Source organism: Desmodus rotundus, chromosome 1, assembly GCF_022682495.2.
Source record: "Desmodus rotundus isolate HL8 chromosome 1, HLdesRot8A.1, whole genome shotgun sequence".
Taxonomy (NCBI): domain Eukaryota; kingdom Metazoa; phylum Chordata; class Mammalia; order Chiroptera; family Phyllostomidae; genus Desmodus; species Desmodus rotundus.
The window spans coordinates 62,418,982-62,442,744 of NC_071387.1; the positions used below are offsets into that span (position 1 = coordinate 62,418,982).

A 23,763-nucleotide genomic window follows, 5' to 3' on the forward strand; every position below is an offset into this window, starting at 1 on the left:
TAAGGGAACAGTGGCACCAGAGTCCAGTGAGGACTAAGATTGTGAAAGAGGAGCTGCCTGGCCATAGCGTAGTCCTGGAAGGACAGAGATGCTGCCAAAGACTCAACACCAAGGCAGGGAGCAGGAAGAAATACCACAAGATCCTTACTCAGTGATTTCCTGCCAGTGCCTCACATTAACGAAATCCAGCTGGTGGCTGGCCAGCAAGGGAGCTCAAATAACAGTGTTCTCAGAAGATAGCCTCCTGGGGAGAATAATGGATCTAGGGGGACAAAGAATAAGCAGTACACCCCCATCCCATCGCTGGGGATCTCTTGCCTCCATGTCCCCTGACGAAGGCAAGTGCATCTCTCCTATGATGAATTGCCTGCTCTTTCCTAGCCCTCTGGGAACCGATCCTGGAATGTGACTGACCACTTCCCCATGTAGAGGGCCACAGAAAACACTCACACATGCTTTACATGTAATATTTACTTTTTCCAATTCAACATATCATATTGATGAACATTTTGTTACATATAATATTTACTACATTCCCCCTGGCTGGTGTGGCTCAGTGGATTGAGCACTGGCCTGTGAACCAAAGGGTCGCTGGTTCAATCCCCAATCAGGGCACATGCCTGGGTTGCAACCCAGGTCCCCAGTTAACCGATTGAGGCAACCAATGATGTTTCTCTCCCACATCAATGTCTCCCTCCCTCTCTTTCTCCCTCCTTTCTAAAAATAAATAAATAAAATACTTTAAAAGTATTTATTACATTCACTGAGCTGCTTAGAGCTAGGCATTATGCCAAGATTCCCTGCATGTGTTTTCTCTAAACCTCACAATAGCTCACTGAGCCAGACAGCATCATCTTTAACCAAAGAGAATGACTGGGGAAGAGAGAGGCTGACCCAGAGTGGCCCAGTGACCTAAGCCAAAAGATCTTTCTGTACCAACCTGCATCTAGGAATGGCAAAAACGCCTCATGATTTATCATCATTTGTTTTGCTTTTTACCACTCTGCCTCATCCTTGAAATTGGCATCGGTATATGTAGCTTGCACTTGCAAACAACTGAGCTTGGTTCTGAGATCTGAGATTTCCAATGGGGACTGCTTTGTGTCAAGCTGGTTAAAGAAACCAAATCCCACATGCCCTCCCTAATTGCTGGCTCAGGCTTTTATCTCATTGGATGTTTTATCTGGAGTCCTTTAAGGAACAACTGCCCTTCTCAGTCTCCCAGGAGTGAGAGTTTTTTCATGCGTTAAGATGTAATTTAAAGGGCTCCCAAGGGGTGGGAACAGCATATGGTATAGTCATTTTGTTCTGGTAAATTCTGAATGGTAATGTTCAGTTTTTGCCAAGAGATTGGTTTTCATCACAAGCTGTCTTCTTTCCTAATCAGATCTTTAGAGGAACTAAATCTGGGCCTATGTGTTCAGCCCCATGGGGACCCTCCCGGGCCAGCCCGGGACTGAACACAGCGTGCGTTTCCACTTACGAGTACGCTCTCTTGGGGTTATTCCAAGTGCGGCGTGAAGACACCTGGCAACACTCTTGTGATGTCTTAATATAACCGAGACATGCTCTGCCAGACCAAGGCAAGCTTACCTCGACTGAATAAGTAACAGGACTTTTTTTTTTAAGTGTTAACATAACTTTTTTTTAATTTGTTTTTCAATTATAGTTGGCATACAACTATAGCCCATGCTATCTGTTATCTAATGCCTGAAAACAGTTGTTTCCTATATTTTATTCAGCTTTAGAAATGTTTATAGTAGAAATGAAAGTATAGAACCAGTTACTTCCACATTTGGTTCCTTCACAACCAAGTGTGGAAGTTCAAAGCACTCACATTTTTTAAAAGAAAGAGTTCTTTTTACTGTTTCTTGCTCAATCTGTAATTATTAAGTATAAATCATGTTGAAAGAAAATATAAAATGTTGAGCTTATGCTAAGCTCAGTAAGAAAGAAGTTTTGTAATCATTCATTAAACAAGGGGAGCTCCCACTCTAAAAGAAATAGCACTCATCTTGATCCTGGAAATGGGTATGATTTTATATTAAGAGAGCGGTCTCCCTCCTCCGAGCCCCACAGTAATTAATACACGGAGGGTTGGAAAGAGAGCCGGTCCCAGGCACCACAAGTAAGACTGGGACCCTCCCTGACTCAGCCGCCGCGATGCTGCCTTGAACCTCGGGGAAAATGGCTGTGTGTATGTATGTGCATGGGTGTATGTAAGTTGTGTGTTTGGCGGGGAGGGTGAATTAAATGGCTGGATAATTAAACAGCTCCAACATTGAGACCCAAGCCTGCAGTGGCGTGGGGCCATCGAAATAAACCTAACACTAGGGAGAAAGAGTTCCAAAACATGAGTAACCACTAATGGGCAGTCACTTAGTGGGGGCAACCAGCAAGGTCCGAAGTTCTTCCTTTTTGTAAACAAAAATTACAACAGGCTGCTAAGACCTCTCCCCTTAAAATAATAAGTGAAACGAAGCCCTTAGATGTACTTTTGGAGTTGCCATGAGAGGAAGTAACAAACCCAAAGAGAGAAAAAAGGCATTTTCACAGTAAATAGGTTGTAGATTCAGAATTTTATTAAAATATGACCTGTCTTTTAACCCAAGGTCGTAAAGCAAAAAGTAGCATTGCACAGGTCCTGTGCTTTCCTAGCTGGGTGTCTTTGCTTAGATTTTTCCTTGTCTGAGATGTGTTTCTCAAGGTTAGATCACATGCCATTACCCCTACAAAGTTTTTTCTAAACTTTCAAGGTTAAAAGTCAACCTCTTCCTCCTCCTCCTCTTCTGAACTCTCATTGTACTTTATCTCTTCATTTCTTACGGCAGTTATCACTTCCTACATTGTATTGTACTTATGCAATACATACTTTATGTTCCTCACACAACCCTGGGCTTCTCAGTGTCCTTCCTGTTTAGATGCCCAGAATGCTATGCAAATAAGAAGACCTCAAAAAGAGTTTTTAAGCACAAAAACAAAAATCCGCCAAACTCACAGAAAAAGAGATCAGATGTGTGGTTACCGGGAGTGGGGTAGGGGAAGGGGAATTGGAGGGAGGTAGTCAAAAGGAATAAACTTTCAGTTGTCAGATAAATTAAGTACTAGGGATATAATGTATGGATGATGACTAGAATTAATACTGCTGTATGACATATAGGAAATTTGTTAAGAGAGGAGGTCCTAAGAGTTTTCATCACAAGGCAAAAATTATTTTTGTTTTCTTTTTATTGTGTCTATATGAGATGATAGATGTTAACTAACCCTATTGTGGTAATCATTTCACAATATATGCAAGTCAAACCATCATGCTGTGTACTGTAAACTTACACAGTGATATATGTCAATTATTTCTTAATAAAATTGAAAACAAGGTGCTGTACCAGAGGGGCCCAATTTGCTTGTGAGTAGTGGGGAGTGTGACTGAAAACTGGCAGAGAGCAGAGCAAGCACCATTGCTCCCTCTCAGGCCCCTCCCCCACATACGTCACAGCACAGCAAAGAGGGTTACCCCGCCCTGGTGAACACCTAAGGCTCCGCCCCTTTACATAACAGGCCCACCAAGACAAAAAAATGGCCCAAATGAAAGAACAGATCAAAGCTCCAGAAAAAATACAACTGAGCAACGAAGAGATAGCCAGCCTATCAGATGCACAGTTCAAAACACTGGTAATATCAGGATGCTCACAGAATTGGTTGAATTTGGTCACAAATTAGATAAAAAAATGAAGGATATGCTAAGAGAAACAAAGGAAAATGTACAGGGAACCAATAGTGATGGGAAGGAAACTGGAACTCAAATCAACGGTGGGGACCAGAAGGAAGAAAGAAACATCCAACCAGAAAAGAATGAAGAAACAAGAATTCGGAAAAATGAGGAGAGGCTTAGGAATCTCCAGGACATCTTGAAACGTTCCAACATCCTAATTATAGGGGTACCAGAAGGAGAAGAGGAAGAACAAGGAATTGAAATTTTATTTGAACAAATAATGAAGGAGAACTTCCCCAGTCTGGCAAAGGAAATAGACTTCCAGGAAGTCCAGGAAGCTCAGAGAGTCCCAAAGAAGCTGGACCCAAGGAAGCACACACCAAGGCACATCATAATTACATTACCCAAGATTAAAGAGAAGGAGAGAATCTTAGAAGCAGCAAGAGAAAAGGACACAGTTACCTGAAAAAGAGTTCCCATAAGACTGTCAGCTGATTTCTCAAAAGAGATCTTACAGGCAAGAAGGGACTGGAAAGAAGTATTCAAAGTCATGAAAGGCAAGTACCTACATCCCAGATTGCTCTATCCAACAAAGCTATCATTTGGAATGGAAGGGCAGATAAAGTGTTTCTCAGATAAGGTCAAGTTCAAGGAGTTCATCATCAGCAAGCCCTTATTATACGAAATGTTAAAGGGATTTATCTAAGAAAAAGAAGATAAAAAATATGAACAGTAAAATGACAGCAAACTCACAGATATTAACAACGACACCTAAAACAAAAACAAAAGCAAACAACTAGCACAGGAACAGAACCACAGAAATGGAGATCACATGGAAGGTTATCAACAGGGGAGTGGGAGGGGGAGAGAGGGGGGAAAGAGATATGTATGCTACAGAGAATACATATGCTACAATATTATTCTACAGAGCATAAATGGTAGGTAGAAAATAGACAGGGGGAGGGTAAGAATAGTATAGGAAATGTAGAAGCCAAAGAACTTACCTGTATGACCCATGGACATGAACTAAAGGGGAGGAATGTGGGGGGGGGTGCAGGGTGGAGGGGAGTGAAGGGGGGGGAAATGGGACAACTGTAATAGCATAATCAATAAAATATTTTTTAAAAAGGTGCTGCATGAAAAAATGAATAAGTGAATGAATGAAAATAATGGCTCCAACCCCAAATGGGTACAATTTCTTCATGAGAAGTCTTCTCACGAGGATGGAGCTTGATTCTAAAATACCACAGCAATTTCAAATTTGCTATAAGATACTTCCGCAGAAAGAAAAAATCAATGACCAAGGTGGGTGATTCAGTTTAGGTAGAAAATGAAAGTACAATATAGTAACACTGTGCTGTGCCTGGTGGCTCAGTGCGGTGAGCGCCTGACTGTGGACCACAGGGTACCAGGCTGGATTGCCGGTCAAGGGCACACACCTGGGCTGTGGGCCAGGTCCCCACTTGGGGGCATGCAAGAGGCAGTCCATTGATCTTTCTCTCCCTCTTTCTCCCTTTCTTTCCCTCTCTCTAAAAAATAAATAAAATCTTTTAAAAATATATAACTCTAACCAATAAAGTCTACTTTATAGGTGAGACAGTGAAGGCACAGATAGGTTAAGTAATTAGCCAGGTTTTATACAGTCAGGAAGTGTCTTAGCTAAGGATTTCAGACCTTTACTCTTAACCACTATGTTCTATTGCTTTATTTGATGTGACTATCAATCTAACTTATAAAGCACAATGCCAAGCAGATTGTAAATTATGTGATACCATAAAATGCTATGTATTATTAACAGAAATCCATGCAGTGTTTATATTTAGTAAATTCCTTTTGTTTATGAAATGCAAAATCTTTTAATTGCAAAAGCAAGACAAACTCAGGAAGAAGAAAGTAAAGAAGAGTGGAAAGCATGGCTTGCCTCTAATTTCAAGTTTCTGTAGTCCCAATGACTAGACCCCTGTCCAACATGAGCAGCCACACAGGCTAGCGACAGGGTAAGAAATGGGCTTTGGAATCAGACAAATCTGAATTCAAGTTCTCACCACATGCTCCTTGGGCAACTTTGTACACATTATGAATTTTCTCCAGTATTTACTTTTATCATCTCTAAAATAGAGATTAATAATAGCACCTAGTTCTAGAATTGTTTAGAAGATTAAATATACCAAGTGTATTGCCTGGGACCTAGAACCACTTGATAAGTGATAGTTTCTTCTTTCAGTAAATTAATTTATTTATGTGGAACCCAGTCCTTTCCCTTAGTTTTCACCTCCACCCACCTACACGAAAAGCTCCACTCACATAAGGGGTGGTGTGTGTGTTGCAAAGTTGGAGAGATGGATAGGATTTTGTTCTGTCGCTCTCACCCTATGGTTAGTAATGCCTGGGGCACTCGCCTGGGCCCATACTACTTGTACCAGCCCCCACAGACATTTTCCCAGCAGGGCCAATGTTGTGGCTGAACTTCCCCTCGTGCTTCTTATGATTGCAAGAAGCACCCAAGTAAAAAGAAGTCACTGGAGAACTTTGGAAAACAAGATTTATTACTTACAGATCCTGGAGGGTACACAGCACAGCAGGAGGCCACACGTGAAGTTGTGGGTAGAGGGGGACGTTGAGCGAGTCCGGACCAGGGGCTTTGCCTTTGTTAAAGTCAAAGGTACAGTGCTAGAGTTTCATGTGTTTGCTCTCTATTGGCAAAGTTAAATTATAAAAGTGGGAATTAGGGTGTGAGAAGAAAAAAGTGGGGTTACTCAAGTGGTCAGTTAGTTGGGTAACCCAGGCTTTCTAAAAGGGGAACCTCACGGGTGGGGTGGCCTGGTTTCTTATCTAGTTGTTTTACGGGCGACATGTACATTCAAGATGGATGTCTTTGAAATGGATGCTTCGGCAATCAATAGCTTAGTGTTGGCCGGGGCTTACATGACAAGTTTCTATCACAGAAACCTAACGCTTTAAGACTGAATATTAGACACAGCCGTTCTTAAGAAGATCCTCCCACCAATTCCAGGGACCTTGAGCTCCTACCTAACACTAGATCGCCGAGCCCTCTCTCTGTTGTCTTTTATGCAATCCCTCCACCTCCAAATGTCTGTTCCTTTCTAGTGTGCAAAACTGCAAGTCTGACTTTCTATCCATGCAAGTTTTTTTTCCCAATACAAAAACCACTTTTTTCCCAAAAGGATTTCTTAAAACTGTTGATATAATAACTTTTTGTTTTCCCACATCCAGTTACATTTGGTTTACATTTTAGAGTTCTAAATAAGAATCTCATGAGGTTGAAAAATGATTTTCACTACCAAAATTGGGAAGAAAGTTTAAAAATAACTTTTATGGACCAACGCTAAAAGTAAAGGCGGCAATGTACCTGAGACACTGTATAGGCAAGTTCAAAGTTTCCTTGAGAATGCCAGACCACACTGATGTGGGTACCCAATTCTCTTTTGTTGAATCATGTATCATGTGGAAAAAATAGCTAAGGAATTTTTTTAAATGCCAATAATACAGTTTGTTTTTGTTTTTTCTCACAAGCTAACTTAATCTGGCACCAGTACAGACCAAAATAAAGTTCTCTAAAGCAGTAGTGATCTCTCATTGCCTCAAAGGCAATGACGTCAGATGCCTGGTGTTTTGGGAGCAATAAAAGAGCCTTGCTGTCAGCTAATGCAACCCCCTCATTTCATAGATGAGGAAACTGAGCCACCACCTAATTAATAACGCAGAGCAGCCCAAAGTTGAGGTTTCCTGAATCCAATGTAGTCCATTGCCCGTGACATCATGGCTACCACGCAGCCACTGTCAAGACGGGCCCCAGGGAGCATGGGATGAGACCCAACAGAAGCTAGACATTGCCATTGGAGGGAAATATGAGCACTGGGGCTAGAGAGAACTTTGTTTAAACTACTGTACCTTCTGCTATGGTCTGAATGTTTGTGTCTCCCTAAAATTCACATGTTGAAACCTAACTCTCTAAGCAATGTATTAGGAGGTGGGACCTTTGGGAGGCAATTAGATCATGAGAGCAGCGCTAGTGACCTTATAAACGAGGCCTCACATACTGGCCAGGTAGCTCAGTTAGAGCATCCTGATACACCAAGGTTGTGGGTTTGATCCCCTGTCAGAGCACATATGAGAATCAACCAATGAATGCATAAATAAGTGGAACAACAAATTGATGTCTCTCTCTTTCTCTCTCTAAAAAATCAATCAATAAATTTTTAAAAAACAATTAAAAATAAAGAAAAGAAGAGGCCTCACAGAGAAAGTTCCCCTGACCCTTCTGCCTTTTGAAGTTACAGTGAAAAGACAGCTGTCTAGCAAGTGGGCCTTTGCCAGAAACCAAATCTGCCAGCACCATGATCTTGGACTTCCCAGCCTGCAGAACTATGAGAAATAAATGTTTGTAGTAGACACTCAGTGGTGTTTTGTTCTAGCAGCCCAAATGGACTAATACACCTTTGTGGGTCCAAGTTAATTCATCTATAAAAAAAGGGGCCTAATCCTTCCCTCACAGGGCTATTTTGATGATATTTTAAAGTGTAATAATGCACATAAGATCTGTTGCTTCGCTGGAACATGGCAGGCACAAAATGAAGAAGAGCATCCTCCCTTCTCTCAGTCGCATCAGTATGCAAGTCAGATTTGAGGCCCAAAGTGACAAGCAGAAATAGTTGAGAGACAATGCAGTAGGTGAGCATTTTCGCTGGTGCACTTCGTTGGGATTAGGCAGAGTGGGCCTGTCCCTCATTGTGTCAGTCGGCCGGTAAGTGAAGAGAAATCTGTTCCAAGTTCTGCATGGAGGAATGATGCACGCAGGCCCAGCCTGGTTTCCAGCCTGCACACCCTTTCCACTGGCTCCCCACTCATTTCCCAAGGACAAGCTCGTCCTCTTCTATTCCCAGAGTCAATCTTGACCTGGGGCCAGATGTGCTCAGATGACTCCAGCTCCACATTTGGCTGCCAGTCTGATCCCGACCTTTTGCCCAGATCTTGATGGCTGGGCTTCTGCTTGCTCTCCTACCTGACTCCCTGCCCCATTGACCTGCTTTCTACTCTTCTCTGGCTTCCTTGTCATTCTGTCACACACATCTGATAGGAAGCCCACTACGTTGTCACCTGGGCCCTTCTCGTCTCAAAAATTACAATGGCTTCCTGGCACATGTTTTCTCAAAAGACCATACTTATGTTACTGAATCTGTCCTTAGCTATGCTGACCTATCATGTTCTTTCCTGGGAACTCTGAGAACTTAAACAGAGACAGAAGGTGGTGAGAGTTAAGTCCCCTCTCACAATGCTCAGAAGAGAAGCCCAGAAGCTCGTCCTGCTTCTGAAGGACTGACCCTGTTGCCACCCTTCCTGAGACTCGGCTATTCCGCCCTGTCTTCTCTGTGAGCTTCCACAATGAATCTGATTTTTGCTTAAGTGATAGATCTTCTGGAGCTTTCACCCATATGAACCTTATCCAGTAAAGATCTCAATTCTTGGTTATTTATCTGAACTCAATGTGCCTTGCCTCTACTCTAAGACCTCCCTTCCAGTCAACCCACCTAGCCAGACCAAATCTTAAAGCATAACAATGTAAACTGGTAATTAACATTGATATTTGCCCTAGGTTAGTAATGGTAATTTCTTTGGTCGTATTTATTTATTTATTCATCCAGCCATCCATCTATCCGTATGGAGCATTTACTACACACTTAGCACTATCCATGGTCCTGGGATTCCAGAAATATAGCAGACAGCATCCCTGCTTTTCAGCCTCGTAGATCAGTGAAGTTAAGTGCCATATCAATAAATAATTAATACAAAGGGCTAAGAGCTGTAATAGAGGCACAAACATGGGTCAATGAGAGCACAGACGTGGGAGCAAATAACTCTCTTCAGAAGGGGTCAGGATGTCTTCAAGTTTAAAATGAGTACTGAAGAATGAGGATCAGTTCACCAAGAGAATAAGGGTAGTACAGCTTTAAAAGTAAAAACACGGCAAGAATAGCAAACGCTTTAACTAAGCAACTTTAACTAATGCAATCCCATTTCTGGGATTTATCCTACAGATGTACATGTGCTATGACTCACAAATGACTTGTGTGTGAGATTACTCATTGCAGCATTGTTTGTTAGATTAAGAGATGGAAAACAATCTATGTGTAAACTAATGAGCACTGGCTAAATAAATATGGTGTGTCCACCTGATGGAAGACTCTGCAACTGTAAAGAGAATGAAGTTTTATTTACCAATATGAAAGATCTTTAAGATACAATACTAAGTTTTCAAAAGCAACATTTAGAGCAGTATTGTCTTTTGTTTTAAATGGGGTAAAATGAGAATATATATTCATAATGTTCACATTTATACTAAAAAACTAAAGTTATATACATCCGGTAAAAGTGGTTACTGTTGGGTATGGGGTGGTGAGAACTGAAAAGACAGTAAAAAGGCTGAGAGAAGGACTTTTCACTGAAAACTTATATTTATGTTTTTAATTAAAATATTATCTTTTAAAATGTAAATAAGTTTTCAAAGAATATATTGCAAGGAAACATCGAAGTAAGATACAGGGCTCAAAACACAACACTTTTTTTTTTAATTGGTCTGTGAGTCAGATATTTGCTGGCAAAAGAAAATAAGGAGAGAATGTTTTGTTTCACCTCCCTCTTACATGGGTAGTGATACTCTAATAGCTAACTGCTCACAGCAATTTCAAAATATGAGCGTAGGTACCTTTAAAAACACAGATATGAGCAGAGATTTATGGCTGGCGCAAAAGCAAAACACTGTTGGCAGGGAAACCTAACACACAGATTGGGAGGCAGAATTTTTATTCCTTCTTATGTGTGTGTATTCATTCCATTTAAACAACATTCCTTCAGCTTTATTTTTGAAAGGATATAAAGATTTTTCCTTTAAAACAGTAAGAAAAGAAAACAAATAAAATAGCATACCCTTAAGTCATCTTAAAATAAAAAATTCACTGTAACTTTGAACATTAGAAGCCTCCCTTGTGGAAAATGTAAGATATGAGGCTGGAAGTCTTGACTTCCCCAAGCATCAGGCCAGGATTTTTATGGTTTTTTTCCATCCTTCCCAGTGCCAGTGTGCCCCTCTTTAAAAGAACAATAGCCCCTATTAGGTGTTCCATGCCATCTGATTATGATAAAATCCATTCAGACACTCAAGTGAAAGAAGATAATTATAATTAAGTAAAATCGGTATCATTCAAATAAGAAGCATATATGGACTTTGATATAACAGTGTATCAACATTTGAAGATACCAGTACTTGATATTCTATTAAGGAAAATTAATCTCCAAATTTTAAACTGGAAAGTCACTGAAATAACTGTTTAGAAAAGAATCACAACTACACAATTTTACATTTTTGGTACATAAGTTAAGAATTGTGTACAAATCAAAATGTGTGTGTACTTATCCTCAAAACAACCAATAAAATCTCGATTATGAAAGAAAATTTTTAATTATTTTATGGTGTTGGCATTATAAATGATTTTTAAAAATCACTAATTTAGTGCTATAATTTTTATTTTCAACTTAAAAAACAAATAGCCTCTTTAAACTTTTGAGCTAATAAAATATACAGGACAGTTTACAAAATTTGCACAGGATGGTATGGATTTAAGTGGGAAAAACTTCTTAGAACAGAGATGTTGGTTGAACGTTAAATAATTTGGATGACAGAGAAAGAGAGTGACCACATTTGTGCAGGAAAAGAGAGAGGCAAGAAGTTCAACTTGACAGGAGCAGGAGGTATCAGCAAACAGTTAAGTGGGCCCCAAATGTAAAAAATTTGTATCTGAGAGTCTTGAGACTAAGGGAGGTGAGGGACCAGCTTTGAATTGAGGTAAGGGGTACTAGAAAACAAGGCCCCCTGAAGTGGATAACGGGGATAAGGGAGAAGAAGGATGGGCGTGTGGGGGCCTTGCAGCAGACATGTGCACTACACATATTAATGACGCACTGGCTTCCATGTAAACAAACTCTCTGTGTGCCCCTGCAGCCCCCCCGCAGCTCATCTCCACGGCAACATCTACTTAGACCGGAAGTGGAGTCAGGACAGGACCCTCTGAGTGCTGGCCAATGGCTTAGCATGGCCTGGTATGTGGGTCTTTTCCCAGACAAGGAATACTGGGCTAATCCTCTCCTCTCTTTTTTTGCCTCTAGCTTTTGCTGTCTCTCAGGAGATCCAGAGGGAAGTTTCTCATAGCTCCATGAGAAGACCTGAAAGGTTATAAAGTATACTGTAGATCAGAGTTGCCAAATAAAACACAGGACTGTTAAATTTGAATTTCAAATAAATGACAATATTTTTTTAGTATAGGCATGTCCCAGGTAGTGAACAGGGTAACTTATACTGAAAAGTCATTTGTTCATTATTTATCTCTGGAATTCAAATTTAACTGGATGTTCTGTTTTTCATTTGCTAAATCTGGCAACTGTGTCAAGAGCCCTTCTTCAACATGTGAAGATGAAGCATGTGTGGCAAAGCAGTGCAGATCTGTCCTTTTCTGCTCTGAAGAGGAAGGCAGGCCAACTGTCTCTGGGGCTGGGAGGCTGTGCCCTGATGCTGCAGCTGGGCCTCCTGTCCTCTCTTTGCTGGAACCCCCTAAGCTATTGGACAGCACGTACTGTTCCTTTCGGGAAATCTTTGCTGCTCAGTCTTCCCCGACCAGACACACATTGTACTGTAAGTGAAGTACAGAGGTCGATCATCGGACGTCAGACCACAACTGGTGGAATTTATTCTTTCTTCTATTAGTATCTAATAGTCTGAAAGCCTTCCAGACTAGATCTTCAAAAGGAGGGAGTCTGATGTCAATGTTTCCTCTCTCCCTTCTTCTTCAACCAGCTAATGTAGCCTCTCTTTGAAGCCCTCGGTCAGGTGCCCCCATGCCACCCACTCCCTCAGGAACCCCTTGCCCTCCCTGTAGAATGAGAGCATTTCCCCCCCTAACTAGAGCACCTGAGAGGCTGTACTTTTCTTAGTCACAGCTAACTCCGAGAGTGACATAATCTCTCGTGTTAGATGCACTTGACATTCTCAGATATATACCTAAAAAGCAAGGCACACCCTCCAAGATAAGTTTTTCTTAGCCACAGTGTTTAATCACATACAGGGAAAGAATATTCTTCCTGAAATGGCATTAATTTGACAAATTGCAAAAGAATAATTATAATGAGAAGAAATTGCTTTTCTTTTTTTTTCTGGACCTAGCTTGCATGATGACATATACTTGTCTCTCTTTACCATCCCAGGGGATGGTTCTAGCTCTAATCATTCTGCTTTATTAGAAATCTTCCCCTTTCTCAACTTAGCTAGAAGGGGAGATCCCCACCCGACCCCCAACAATATAGCAGTGTACATAATGAAGTGAGAAACACTTGCTGGAAAGGAAAGAAATAAAATGTAAAATGCCTTGGAAGAAAATGGCGTGTTGATTCCTATTATTAGATCCTATGAATGCTTTGGTTCATGTTTTGGACTTTCGTAAGACCTACCTCTCTGTATCCTTCCAGAAATAAGTACAATAGCCACTTTCATCTAGAAAAGGGGTCAGCAGCCCTGGCTGGTGAGGCTCAGTGGACTGAGCATGGGCCTGAGAACCAAAAGGTTGCCAGTTCGATCCCCAGTCAAGACACATGCCTGGCTTGTGGGCCAGGTCCCCAACTGGGGGCGTGCAAGAGGCAATCGATGGATGTATCTCCCACACATCTATGTTTCTCTTCCTCTCTTTCTCTTTTCCTTCTCTTTTCTCTATAAATAAACAAATAAAATATTTTAGAGGAAAAGAAAGAAAAGGAGCCAGCAAACTTGCTGTAACGTCCAGAGTGTAAATGTTTCAGGCTTTGCAAGCCATACAATCTCTTGCAACTACTCAACTCTGCAACTGTAATGCAAAAGCAGCCATATACAATAAGAAAGTGAATGAGCATAACTGTGTTCCAATAAAACTTTATTTTAAGGAAACAATGACAATATCATTGTTCAATAAAAGGAACTGGGACTCTTTTGCAACATGGCTGATTCTAGGCATTGGGTAAGGATTATACAAGTCAGGAGCAAACTGTAGTGCCAGAAAGTAAGGAAGTGCTCAAAAACAACAGGACAGGGAGCATGTGAAAGGGACAGAGGGCCAATCTGAAAGGACTCCCAAAGGCCAAAGCTGGAACAATTTGAACAACAACAACAAAAAATAGTAATTGTTTTAAATTATAAGCTATTCAAGTATGGTGTAGGCTAATAGATCGGTACGCTGGTATTGAAAATATAGTTTGCCCTGGCCAGTGCAGCTCAGTTGGTTGGAGCATCATCTGTAAACAAAAGGTTGCAGGTTTGATTCCCAGTCAGGGCACATACCTAGGTTGCGGGTTCAATCCCCAGTCCAGGCATGTACAGGAGGCAACCAATCCATGTTTCTCTCTCACATGGATGGTTTTCTCTCTCCCTCCCACTCTCTCTTCTTCTCTCCCTTCTTCTCTAAGAGCAATGAAAAAATAATAACTAAAAGAAAAATCAAATAAAAAATATATATATAATTTGGTTAAGTTTCTAAGAGGAGGCAGCACTGGGTGCCACGGGGAGCCACATGAGGAAGCACCGAGGTTGATCAGGAGGCAGGAGTAATTGGGAAATGTGAGCAGGAGCCTTTTTGTGGTTTTTATAGGAAGGAACACACAAGGCATAAGTACGTTTAGGATTGGCTAGTTTGATTAATTTCAGCAGCTTTGGGGCATAGGTGCTGTCCCTAGCTGTCTGGTACCTGGACCTGGAGGATTGGAGCAGGGGAATAGTAGTCCCTGGAGAACCCGGTAAAGGTGGTAGGGATGCAGGCCCTGGATTGGTTGCTTTACCTTTGAAAGTCCCACACAAAGGAGAGTCCATTACTATCTCTAGGTATTGGCCAGCCCAGAAAGGGACAGTCTCTCCAGATTCAGCAAGACCCCACATGTTTCACAAAGAATGGGAAACATATGGTTAACACAGTAGTATTGGATGATAACCCAAAGCAGAAAATAAATATGAGTCCATACCGTATAAATAAAAGATTGAATATTTAAATAAATGGAGAAGAAACAAATCTCTCTTATTGAATTCCAAATAATTGTGTATCTACTCCCCATTCCAGGAGATGGAGTCTCCCCTCCCAAGTGTGAGCTGTGCTCAGAGACTTACTCTAGGGTACAGAATGGAAAGCCGGGGAAAGTAACTGTACAGTGGAAAGATGCTTTTCTTCCAGGTGAGGATTGAGTCTTATCAAGGAGTATTTTGTTATCTGATCCCACAACTTCAAGCCTTCAGTCACTTTATACCATTTTCAGGTATAAAGGATCTATTCAGGATCTATTTCAGGATCTATTCTACTTACATCAATGAACCAGAGGCACTAAGGTAACTTAAGTAAATAAAAGAATGTTTGGTTGTAGAATCTGAGGATGATGCTAGCTTCATCTCCTGAGAGTCAGACCATGCATGTCCTGCTCCAAACCTTCCTCCAAAAAAAGTGACAGCTTCTCTCACATTTCTGCAAGTTCACAGTCTCTGTAACCCAAAGGGGCCAGGACATTTTCTGACATTTTTCGTTCTGATTTTCTATTTCTTGCCAGTGGACTTTCTCACTCTGTTTGCTAACCCAAGATTTAAAACACCCTGCAGTAAATTTGGCATTGTCCTTGGAAAAAACCAGTTACCTAATTTTTACATATGAGTGGAACTGAGGTGGTGGTGATGGGAGAACGAGGAACAGGAGAGGTTTCCTAAAGCAATTAGTTGGGGGTGACTTAGAAAATAAAAAGAAAACCATTATGCAAATACAGACCTGTTAATAGCTGTCAGCCTTGAAAAGGGTCTCTGCTTAAAAGGGAAGAGGACACTAGATTCAGGCTTTCCCCCTATTGTTAACATTCTTTTTAATAAATGTAAGCCCTTTGAATGGTTATAAATCTTATTCCTCCCTAATGGTTATTATTATTCTGTTAACTGCCTTTATGACTAAGAGTACCCCAGCTGTCTTTTCTATTTACACCATTCCCTTTCCAACCTTCTCTACTCCTTTCTTTGGCAGAAAGCAAGCCCCACATGGTCTCCTGGCTTCAGGAAACCAATTCTCCACCTGAACAGTAATGGTTGAAGCAGAAAATCCAGGAACAATACCAAGCAAAAAAAATTCTCCTTCTTGTATCTTCAAGGAGTCGTCCCCAAACTTTTTGCTGAAAGGAGCTGTCTACTACGTATTTTCCAAAAGCCTCACAATGTCTAAGGGGTGAGTGAGGATTAGGCATTTGCCCTACTCCCTTCTCACTAGAAATACCAGAGAGTTGGCTGTGGCAGCAACTGTTTTTTGTTTTGTTTTGTTTTTAATTTTTATTGTTATTCAATTACAGTTGTATGCCTTTTCTCCCCATCCCTCCACCCCACCCCAGCTGAACCCACCTCCCTCCCCCACCTCCATCCTCCCCCTTGATTTTGTCCATGTGTCCTTTATAGTAGTTCCTGTAATCCCCTCTTACCACTGTCCCCACCCCACTCCCCCCTGGCTATTGTTAGATTGTTCTTAACTTCAATGTCTCTGGTTATATTTTGTTTGCTTTTTTCTTCTATCGCTTATGTTCCAGTTAAAGGTGAAATCATATGGTATTTGTCCCTCACCGCCTGGCTTATTTCACTTAGCATAATGCTCTCCAGTTCCATCCACGCTGTTGCAAAGGGTATAAGCTCCTTCTTTCTCTCTGCTGTGTAGAATTCCATTCTGTAAATATACCATAGTTTTTGGATCCACTCATTTGCTGATGGGCACTTAGGTTGCTTCCAGTACTTGGCTATTGTAAATTGTGTGGCAGCAACTGTTTTTAACTATTGGCTTCTACAGCGACTTTCTCTGAACCTGGAGGGAATGCCAGCCCCATGGAGCATAAGCAGAATTGGGAAACCAATAGCCAGGTAACAATTCATGATCTTGATTTGTGTCACTACTCAGAGTCCCTCCCGTTAGGGTGGCTGGTGCAGCAGGCTGTGAAAGAATTCACAAAGGGAAGAAAATGCAGAGAGCAAAGTTTGTATTCACTTTACAAGAGTGGAAAGGGGCAATGTGTGGAGATGCACCAGCAATGACTTGCAGGGACTCTGAGTTTGTATTGGATCATAATCGGATTATGAAGGGGTGGGGAGGGTTGTTGTTGTGTGGCCCCTGGGCTGTTGGGGGCTTGCAACACAGGTCTCAGTTGGTTTTGCATAAATTGCAGTTCACTCCAATATTGTCTTTTGCCTGTGGCTGTGGGGCGCCACAGAACAGTTCTGTTCTATTCTTGCTTCCCAGTCATTTCCAGTTCCAGTCCTGGGGACATAGCTCTGAAGAATAAAATGGGTCATGTTTAACAAGGTCATAGGCCTGCTCAGCACATGGTGCTGTGATAGGAAATAGTGCGGGCTTTATCCTGTTACCTACTGTACCTATGTCACTCCCTCAAGTATGCCAACACCTCAATCCCCATGTCGCTGGAGAGGGCTGAGGCAGACCCTCTCTGGGTGAGTCCCTTTCCCATAATAGAAATGTTATAGGAAAGAAGTGAGCCAAGGTGGGGCTGCTATTAGCTCACGGAAAAGTCAGAGAAAAGGGGGCCTTGGAGACAGGTTCAAGGGGTTAGTCCAGGACAAGCTGCTGCAGCTCATTGCTCCCCTGGTTGCCAGTCTCCTGGGGGCCCTTACGAGTCTAGGAGAGAAAAGTAAAGATGCACGCCTGAGGTAGAAAAGAAGTGTGGGTGTGCTCCAGAGAACCCATGCTAGGCCTTTGTCATGAGAGCTCTTATCTGTCCTCTAAAGGTAGGAAGTTTAGAGGTCTTTGGGGAGGATCTCAATAGAATATTCACCAGCTTCCCCACTGATGCCCCAAAATGAGAATTATTTCCCTGACTTCACCCATCCCTGGGTGTGGCTGGTACAAATGGCACCAATTGGATTTCTATTATCTATTATCTAAATCTCCCTGAGAAAGGTGATTCAAGCTATCTACCATCCTAACCATCCTGAGATGCTTAGGGCGAAGTATAACAATTTGGTTATGAAAGGTAGGATTTTGCAATTTACTAGATTGCTGTAAACTGCTTGGCCATTTAACTGTCTCAGTTTCCCTATTTCACCTATCCTGGCTTATTAACACGTCTCATCCAATTGGGAAAATTAGGGGATTTTTTCTTCCTCAAGAATTGTATAAAGCTCACCCAGAATCACAGGGACTATACCTATACTGGCACCTGGGATCTTTCTACCTCCTTTCTGTTCTTGTTTGGTCCTAGTGCCAGATCTAGCAATACTCTCATCTGCTAAATCTGCCACAGAGCCAGCAGCTGCCTTTGCCATGGCCTTGATGGGAAAGAAAAACTATTCCTTCACCCTCTTAGATTCCATCATTAGGAGCCTGTGAATTAAACCAACAAAAGATAGCTTAGCAAGAGAATAGATAGATTTTTTATTCACATATGTATGATATATGGAAAAGATCACAGAAAAATGTGATTCTAGGAGGCCCTTAGAATTTCAGCTTATTTACCATCTTAATAGGAGGTGGGGAAGGGGAGAAGGGCACTTACAGGGAAACAAATGACTTCTACATAGGGAAGGGGGAGAAAGGACACTTAAGAGAGAACAAATGACTTTTGGGAAAGATAAATGGGCCCTTAGGAGAATAGATGGGAGTTTTATAACAATGACATCTGTTAGGTGTGGTGCTCACTTCAGGTCCATCTTCCCTATTTCCAGAGAGGGGCTTTATGACAATTGAGGAAGGCTTGCCATTTAGGTAGGTAAGGAAGGTTGGGGCAGGGGTGGGGTAGCCTATTCTCAAATGCCTTCAGCTCAAAATAATTTGTATGCTGCACTGGATATGCTGGCCCTCCAGCCTAATTGCAAGGACTGGCTATTGGTAAGACTCAACTGAGTGCTGTGTTGTGATTACTTCTGGCACTCACTACAAATGCCTCAAGCTGCTGCTACCCAATGCCACACCTCACAGTGACAACTAACCACCTTCCCCTGCAGTGCTCATTCTGGTCCTGCCCCTACCCCCTGCTGCTCAAGAACCACTGTGGTCTCTACTCCTGAAACTGGTATTATTAAATCTCCAGATATACTCATATGTGAAGAGTTCTCACCTGAAGTGACTTCATTTTCTAGAGTGAGAGCTCCCCCTGTGGAGAGGTTCCAACCAAGTCTTACAGGCCCAGGGGAAGACTATTAGTCTTTAGGTTGAGATTCCAACTCAAAATAGCCATGTGTGTGTGTGTGTGTGTGCACTAGTCTAGAGAGGAGATGACCTTAGCCACAATCATTCCAAGTCACATGACCTCTCTCCATCTTCTACCTTTGCTCATTTAAACTGTTGGCTTCCCTCCTTCTAACTCTTCCACTAGTCAACACAGGCTATGTCTAGGGCACATCGTTAGATGCTCTGGGAGGGAGAGTTTCTAGTTATAAATAAAATCGCAGAGGAGGATTTTTCTGATTGGCTTAGTGGAGTCACTTGCTCATCCTTGAGTCAACACTGTGGCCAGAGTAGGAAGGGCTCTATGATTGGCAGCCCTAGGAGGATCACAAGAAGGTAAGTTCTAAGAAACAGAATATTAGGCAGACAAAAACAACAGATGTTTATAAATACCAGGGCTCCTATAAAAAACACATAACCTCATTTTGAAATGGGCAATGGACTTGAATAGATATTTCTCCAAAGAAGGTATACAAATGGTCAATAAGCAAAAGATGCTCAATATCATTAGTCATCATGGAAATGCAAATCAAAACCACAGGATACCATTTCATAATCACTAGTGAAACTGGAAAAGTCAGCATCCATGATTTCTGTCACTACCAGAACCAATAAGTAGAGACAAGGATTGAATCTTTATAGGTGCTTTATTCAGATGCTGGTGATCTGAGAAGCCCGAGGATTATGTATGCTTAGAAACCATCTTAACATTTCATCTCAAACTGGCCTTTTTATAAGAACAAAGGGTAGGTAAGGGGTTTGAGAAAAAAGGTTAATGGGATAAGAGTTCCCAGTATTTCTTTATCTGTTCATCAACAATTCTTTATCTGCATTCCCTCCCTGGAACACTCTGGCTCAGATACTATCTCCATTGCTTATTGACCCCCTGGGGCACAAAGGCTGAATTGCTTGTGGACCTCCGGAGTCACTTAGGTAATGTATTCCAGTTCCTGGAATAACAGATTTCCACATGCATTAATCACTTAACCCTACCAACGTTAGCTCAGGCTAAAATCTGAAATTCTTGAATTCCCCTATCACTAGGATGACTATAATGAAAATATCAGATAATAACAATTGTTGTCAAGAATGTGGGGAAATCAGAATCCTCATACAATGCTGGTAGGAGTAAAAAATGGAGCAGCTAATGTAGAAAACCGTAGGGCACTTACTCAAATTATTTAACATCGAGGTTCCATGTGACCCAGTAATTTCACTCCTAGATATGTGGATACAGATATACATATATCCAAGATAAGTGAAAATATATCTCTGCACAAAAATTATACATAATTTGGTAGCAGAATTATTCATAATAACCCAAAGATGCAAACAACATTTTGATGAATGGAAAAACAAAATACAGTATACATATAATGCAGTATTACTCAGCCATAAGAAGAAATGAAGTACTGACACATGCTGCAATATGGATAAATACTGAAAATATTACGTTAAGTGGAAAAACTAGTCACAAAAACACCACACACAGAATTCCACTTACGTTAAAGGTGCAGAATACGTGAATCTACAGAGACAGAAAGATTAGTGGTTGGCCAGGGCTGGAGGAAGTGGAAGGATAGGCAGAGATAGCTAAAAAGTACAGGGTTTCTTTCGGGAGCGGTGAAAATGGTCTCAGATTCATTGTGATTGTTGCACAAGTCTGTAATAAATAATTAGGGCTTGTTCTGTGTGTCCTGCTCCTTCCTTTGGGGCCTCTAGGAGTTGGAGGGTCTCAATCTGAAGCGAGACAGATTGAGTTCCAATCCTACTTTCATATCCTAATAGTTAACTCCGTCTTCAAAAGTTAGTTACACAGTGACCCTAAAAACATTGTGATTTAATGATGTATATAGTGTCTGATGCACAGTAGACGAGAAGACACTTAACGCCATTGTGTGTGTGTGTAACTGCACGCTCTCTCTCTCTCTCTCTCTCTCTCTCTCTCTCACACACACACACACACACTCACACACACACACACTCACACACACACACACACACACTCACGCTGCAGGAGCCGGCTCTAGAGGGTCCTCGATCTCGGCCCCGCCCCCCCGTCTCTCAGGCTCCGAGGCAGTGAGGCAGCACAGCGGCCCACCAACGCCGGAGAGAAGGAAAAGTCCCGCGTCCTGGGGCGGAGGAAAGGTATAGAGCCAGACCCAAAGGCGTGTGGAGGCCGCCCCACCCAGCGAAGAGCGAGGCTACTTAACTGTGGGGGCCGGTAGCAGAACCCCAAAGGCTTCGGAGGACGGAAAACCGTAATCGCCTCCCACACCGCCCGGAGCGGAGAACAATGCGAACTCCCCAGTACACGGAAGCTCGCGGCGCCGCTGGCGCGCAGCCTGACGGGAAATGTAGTGTCTGACGCTCCGGCCCGCGCAGTGCCGCGGTTCGCAGGTTGGGGCCACGTGCAACTACAAGTCCCATCACGCTCCGCAAGACCTTGATCTTCCGGCTTTTGCTGGGAAGGGAGTGGAGGGAACATGGCTGAAAGCAATTCGGCTGTTCCGATGTGCAGCGGGGAGAGCAGCGGGCAGGTCCCAGTCCCTAACAGTGGAGGCTGCAACTTTCCAGAGTACGAGGTTCCCGAACTAAACACGCGTGCTTTCCATGTGGGCACCTTCGGGGAGCAGTGGCGTGGCCGGCTGCGCGGGCATGGGGATTTGTCGCTGAAGGAGCCGCCGGCATCCGAGCTGCCTGAACGAGGAGGGGTCGCCGACTCGGCCTGGGAGGATGCCGCCGTGGCTCGGGATCTGGGCTGCAGTATGGAGGCGGCTGCCGAGCTGAGGGCAGTTTGCGGGTGAGTGCAGGCGGAGGAGCTTTTGCTGCTTGGGGCCAACCCTGGTGCAGCCTTGCTCCTGTGCTCCCTGGGATCCTTCCTTGCGAGGGCCTGTGGTACACTTCCCGGAACATCGGGAGAGGACTGGTGATGGGAATAAACAATTTCTACAAGTTGGAGTGAAGGGAAGAAGGAGCTGCATGAAAGATTAATTTTTTTATTCGCTAACTATTGAACTGCATGTTAATGTAGAAAAACAATCAGTAACAGCGACGCGTACCTGAGGTTGACAGATGCTTTGACAATAGAGGAACAGTAAGGCAGGAAGAGGAGTGTTAAAACCTTGATTAACTGTGGTTTTTTGGGGGACCTCCCAGGTATGCTATTACTGAAATTTTCTCCCCAGGTGCCTTAGTTGGGGTGAAAATACAAATAAAACTTTTTTAAAATATTTTTTTACTCACTTAACACAGTATTGGCCTCTTTCATTCGACCGTATATGCTTTTATGTATAGAATATCCGCACAGAAATCTTTGCCTTGAATTCTGGCCTCCTCTGAGCTGCCTGCTGGATTTTATCTGACTTCCTAATTATTCCGCCATGTATTTAGGATACTACCCTGACTTTCTGTACACAAGATGCATGATTGCTTTTCCTCTTTTATTTTTTATTTTAGCCTCGACAAACTGAAGTGCCTTGAGGAAGAGGAGGACCCAGAAGTCATCCCAGAGAATAGTGACCTAGTGACTTTGGGGTATGAAAAACCTTACTTTTATTATATGCCATTACATGCTACTTATTTAAATATCTCTCAACATTATTCAAGAATTGTTGTCATCCCACCCCCTAAATTCAACCATTGTTAACATTTACTTATGTTTGCTTTAACTGTTATGTTTGTGAGATACCTGCTGTGTGTCTTATTCTATTGCTGAACCCAGGTCAGTAAGATGCAGATAGCATGTAGCTCCTACAAGTATCATTCCCTACATTATCAGAGTGGTATTATTACAACTAAGAAAATTAATAGCAAATGCATAATCTCTAATAACTAGTCCATATTCAGATTTGTGTTTATTTTTATACGTGTATTTACAAAGGTACGATGATCTAGTTAATTTCAGGCGCAAGCTAAATACTCTGTTGTTAGTACCTCTCAGACTATCTGGTGAAAGACCAGTTTGTTTGTTTTTTAACTTTTGACAGAGCCACACTTTTATAAAAATAGGATAAAAATGAATTACTAGAAAAATGGAATTAAAAGACAAGCACAATAAAGTCTAAAAATTCAGGCAGGCATTTTAACTCTGCCTTGGTTTGTTTTGTAATAGCTGCCAAATCTGTTTCCCTTCGCTGCTGCTAACACTGTGTTGACGTTAGTAACATTTGGAGCACTGTGAAAGAAAGGGTCTTGGCTTTCCTGGGTCCTGTGTTTTCTCCTGATTTGTTCATCACCCTGTCATTTGAACATGCTCATTTGCTAAGGAATTGTCAGTGGCTCTTCCTTCTATGGACAGATTTCAGACTCCTTACATAGACTTTTGAAGCCTTCCACATAATATACCTCAAATCTGCCTTTCTAGATTCATTTTCAACCACTTTCTCATTCGAATGGCTCAGGACACACATGGCTCCTCTTCCATCTGGAACCTACCCAGTCTCTGAGGCCCTAAGCTTACTTTCCACATTACTGCAGCCCTGTCTCTCCCTCAGAAGTATGTGTACTTGTAATGTCTAGGAATCTTCTAACATTTTAAAAGTCTTTTTTAATGGAGCCTTGAAGGATCCCATACTTTTTCATTTGTGAGTTGCCCTTAAGCCTATCATACTGTTTTGCTGCAGTTGGTGCTCTTCAACTATTGTTGATTAGTTGGATTTTTCTAAAACACACATCTGATTGTGTCACTCTTGCTGAAAACCTTTCAATGGCTCTTAGGCAGAAGTCCTGAGTTCATAAGTGGCTCACAGGGCCTCTACAGAATGGATCTTGCTGGTCTTT

The 23,763-nt window shown here is 42.2% G+C and overlaps 1 protein-coding gene and 1 long non-coding RNA gene across 4 annotated transcripts in view; one reads left to right on the forward strand and one right to left on the reverse strand.

Annotated features, from left to right (window-relative positions):
* The window catches only part of LOC123479533 (uncharacterized), a 49,033-nt gene extending 27,739 nt beyond the window's left edge, over nt 1-21,294 (reverse strand). Inside the window, exon 1 of one of the 3 annotated variants that reach the window (XR_006655169.2) lies at nt 21,195-21,294. This is a non-coding gene — a long non-coding RNA (uncharacterized lncRNA). Of the gene's footprint in view, nt 1-6,263; nt 6,439-14,084; nt 16,103-21,194 lie in introns of those variants that run through there. The other 2 variants (XR_008426878.1, XR_008426879.1) reach the window with 2 other exon arrangements.
* Nucleotides 21,295-21,329: 35 nt separating this feature from the next.
* SNAPC3 (small nuclear RNA activating complex polypeptide 3) overlaps nt 21,330-23,763 on the forward strand; it is a 37,649-nt gene continuing 35,215 nt past the window's right edge. The window contains exons 1-2 of the mRNA XM_024558340.4: nt 21,330-21,784; nt 22,441-22,518. Coding sequence (XP_024414108.2) covers nt 21,468-21,784; nt 22,441-22,518 — 395 coding nt within the window. The 5' untranslated portion in view covers nt 21,330-21,467. The remainder of the gene's footprint in view (nt 21,785-22,440; nt 22,519-23,763) is intronic.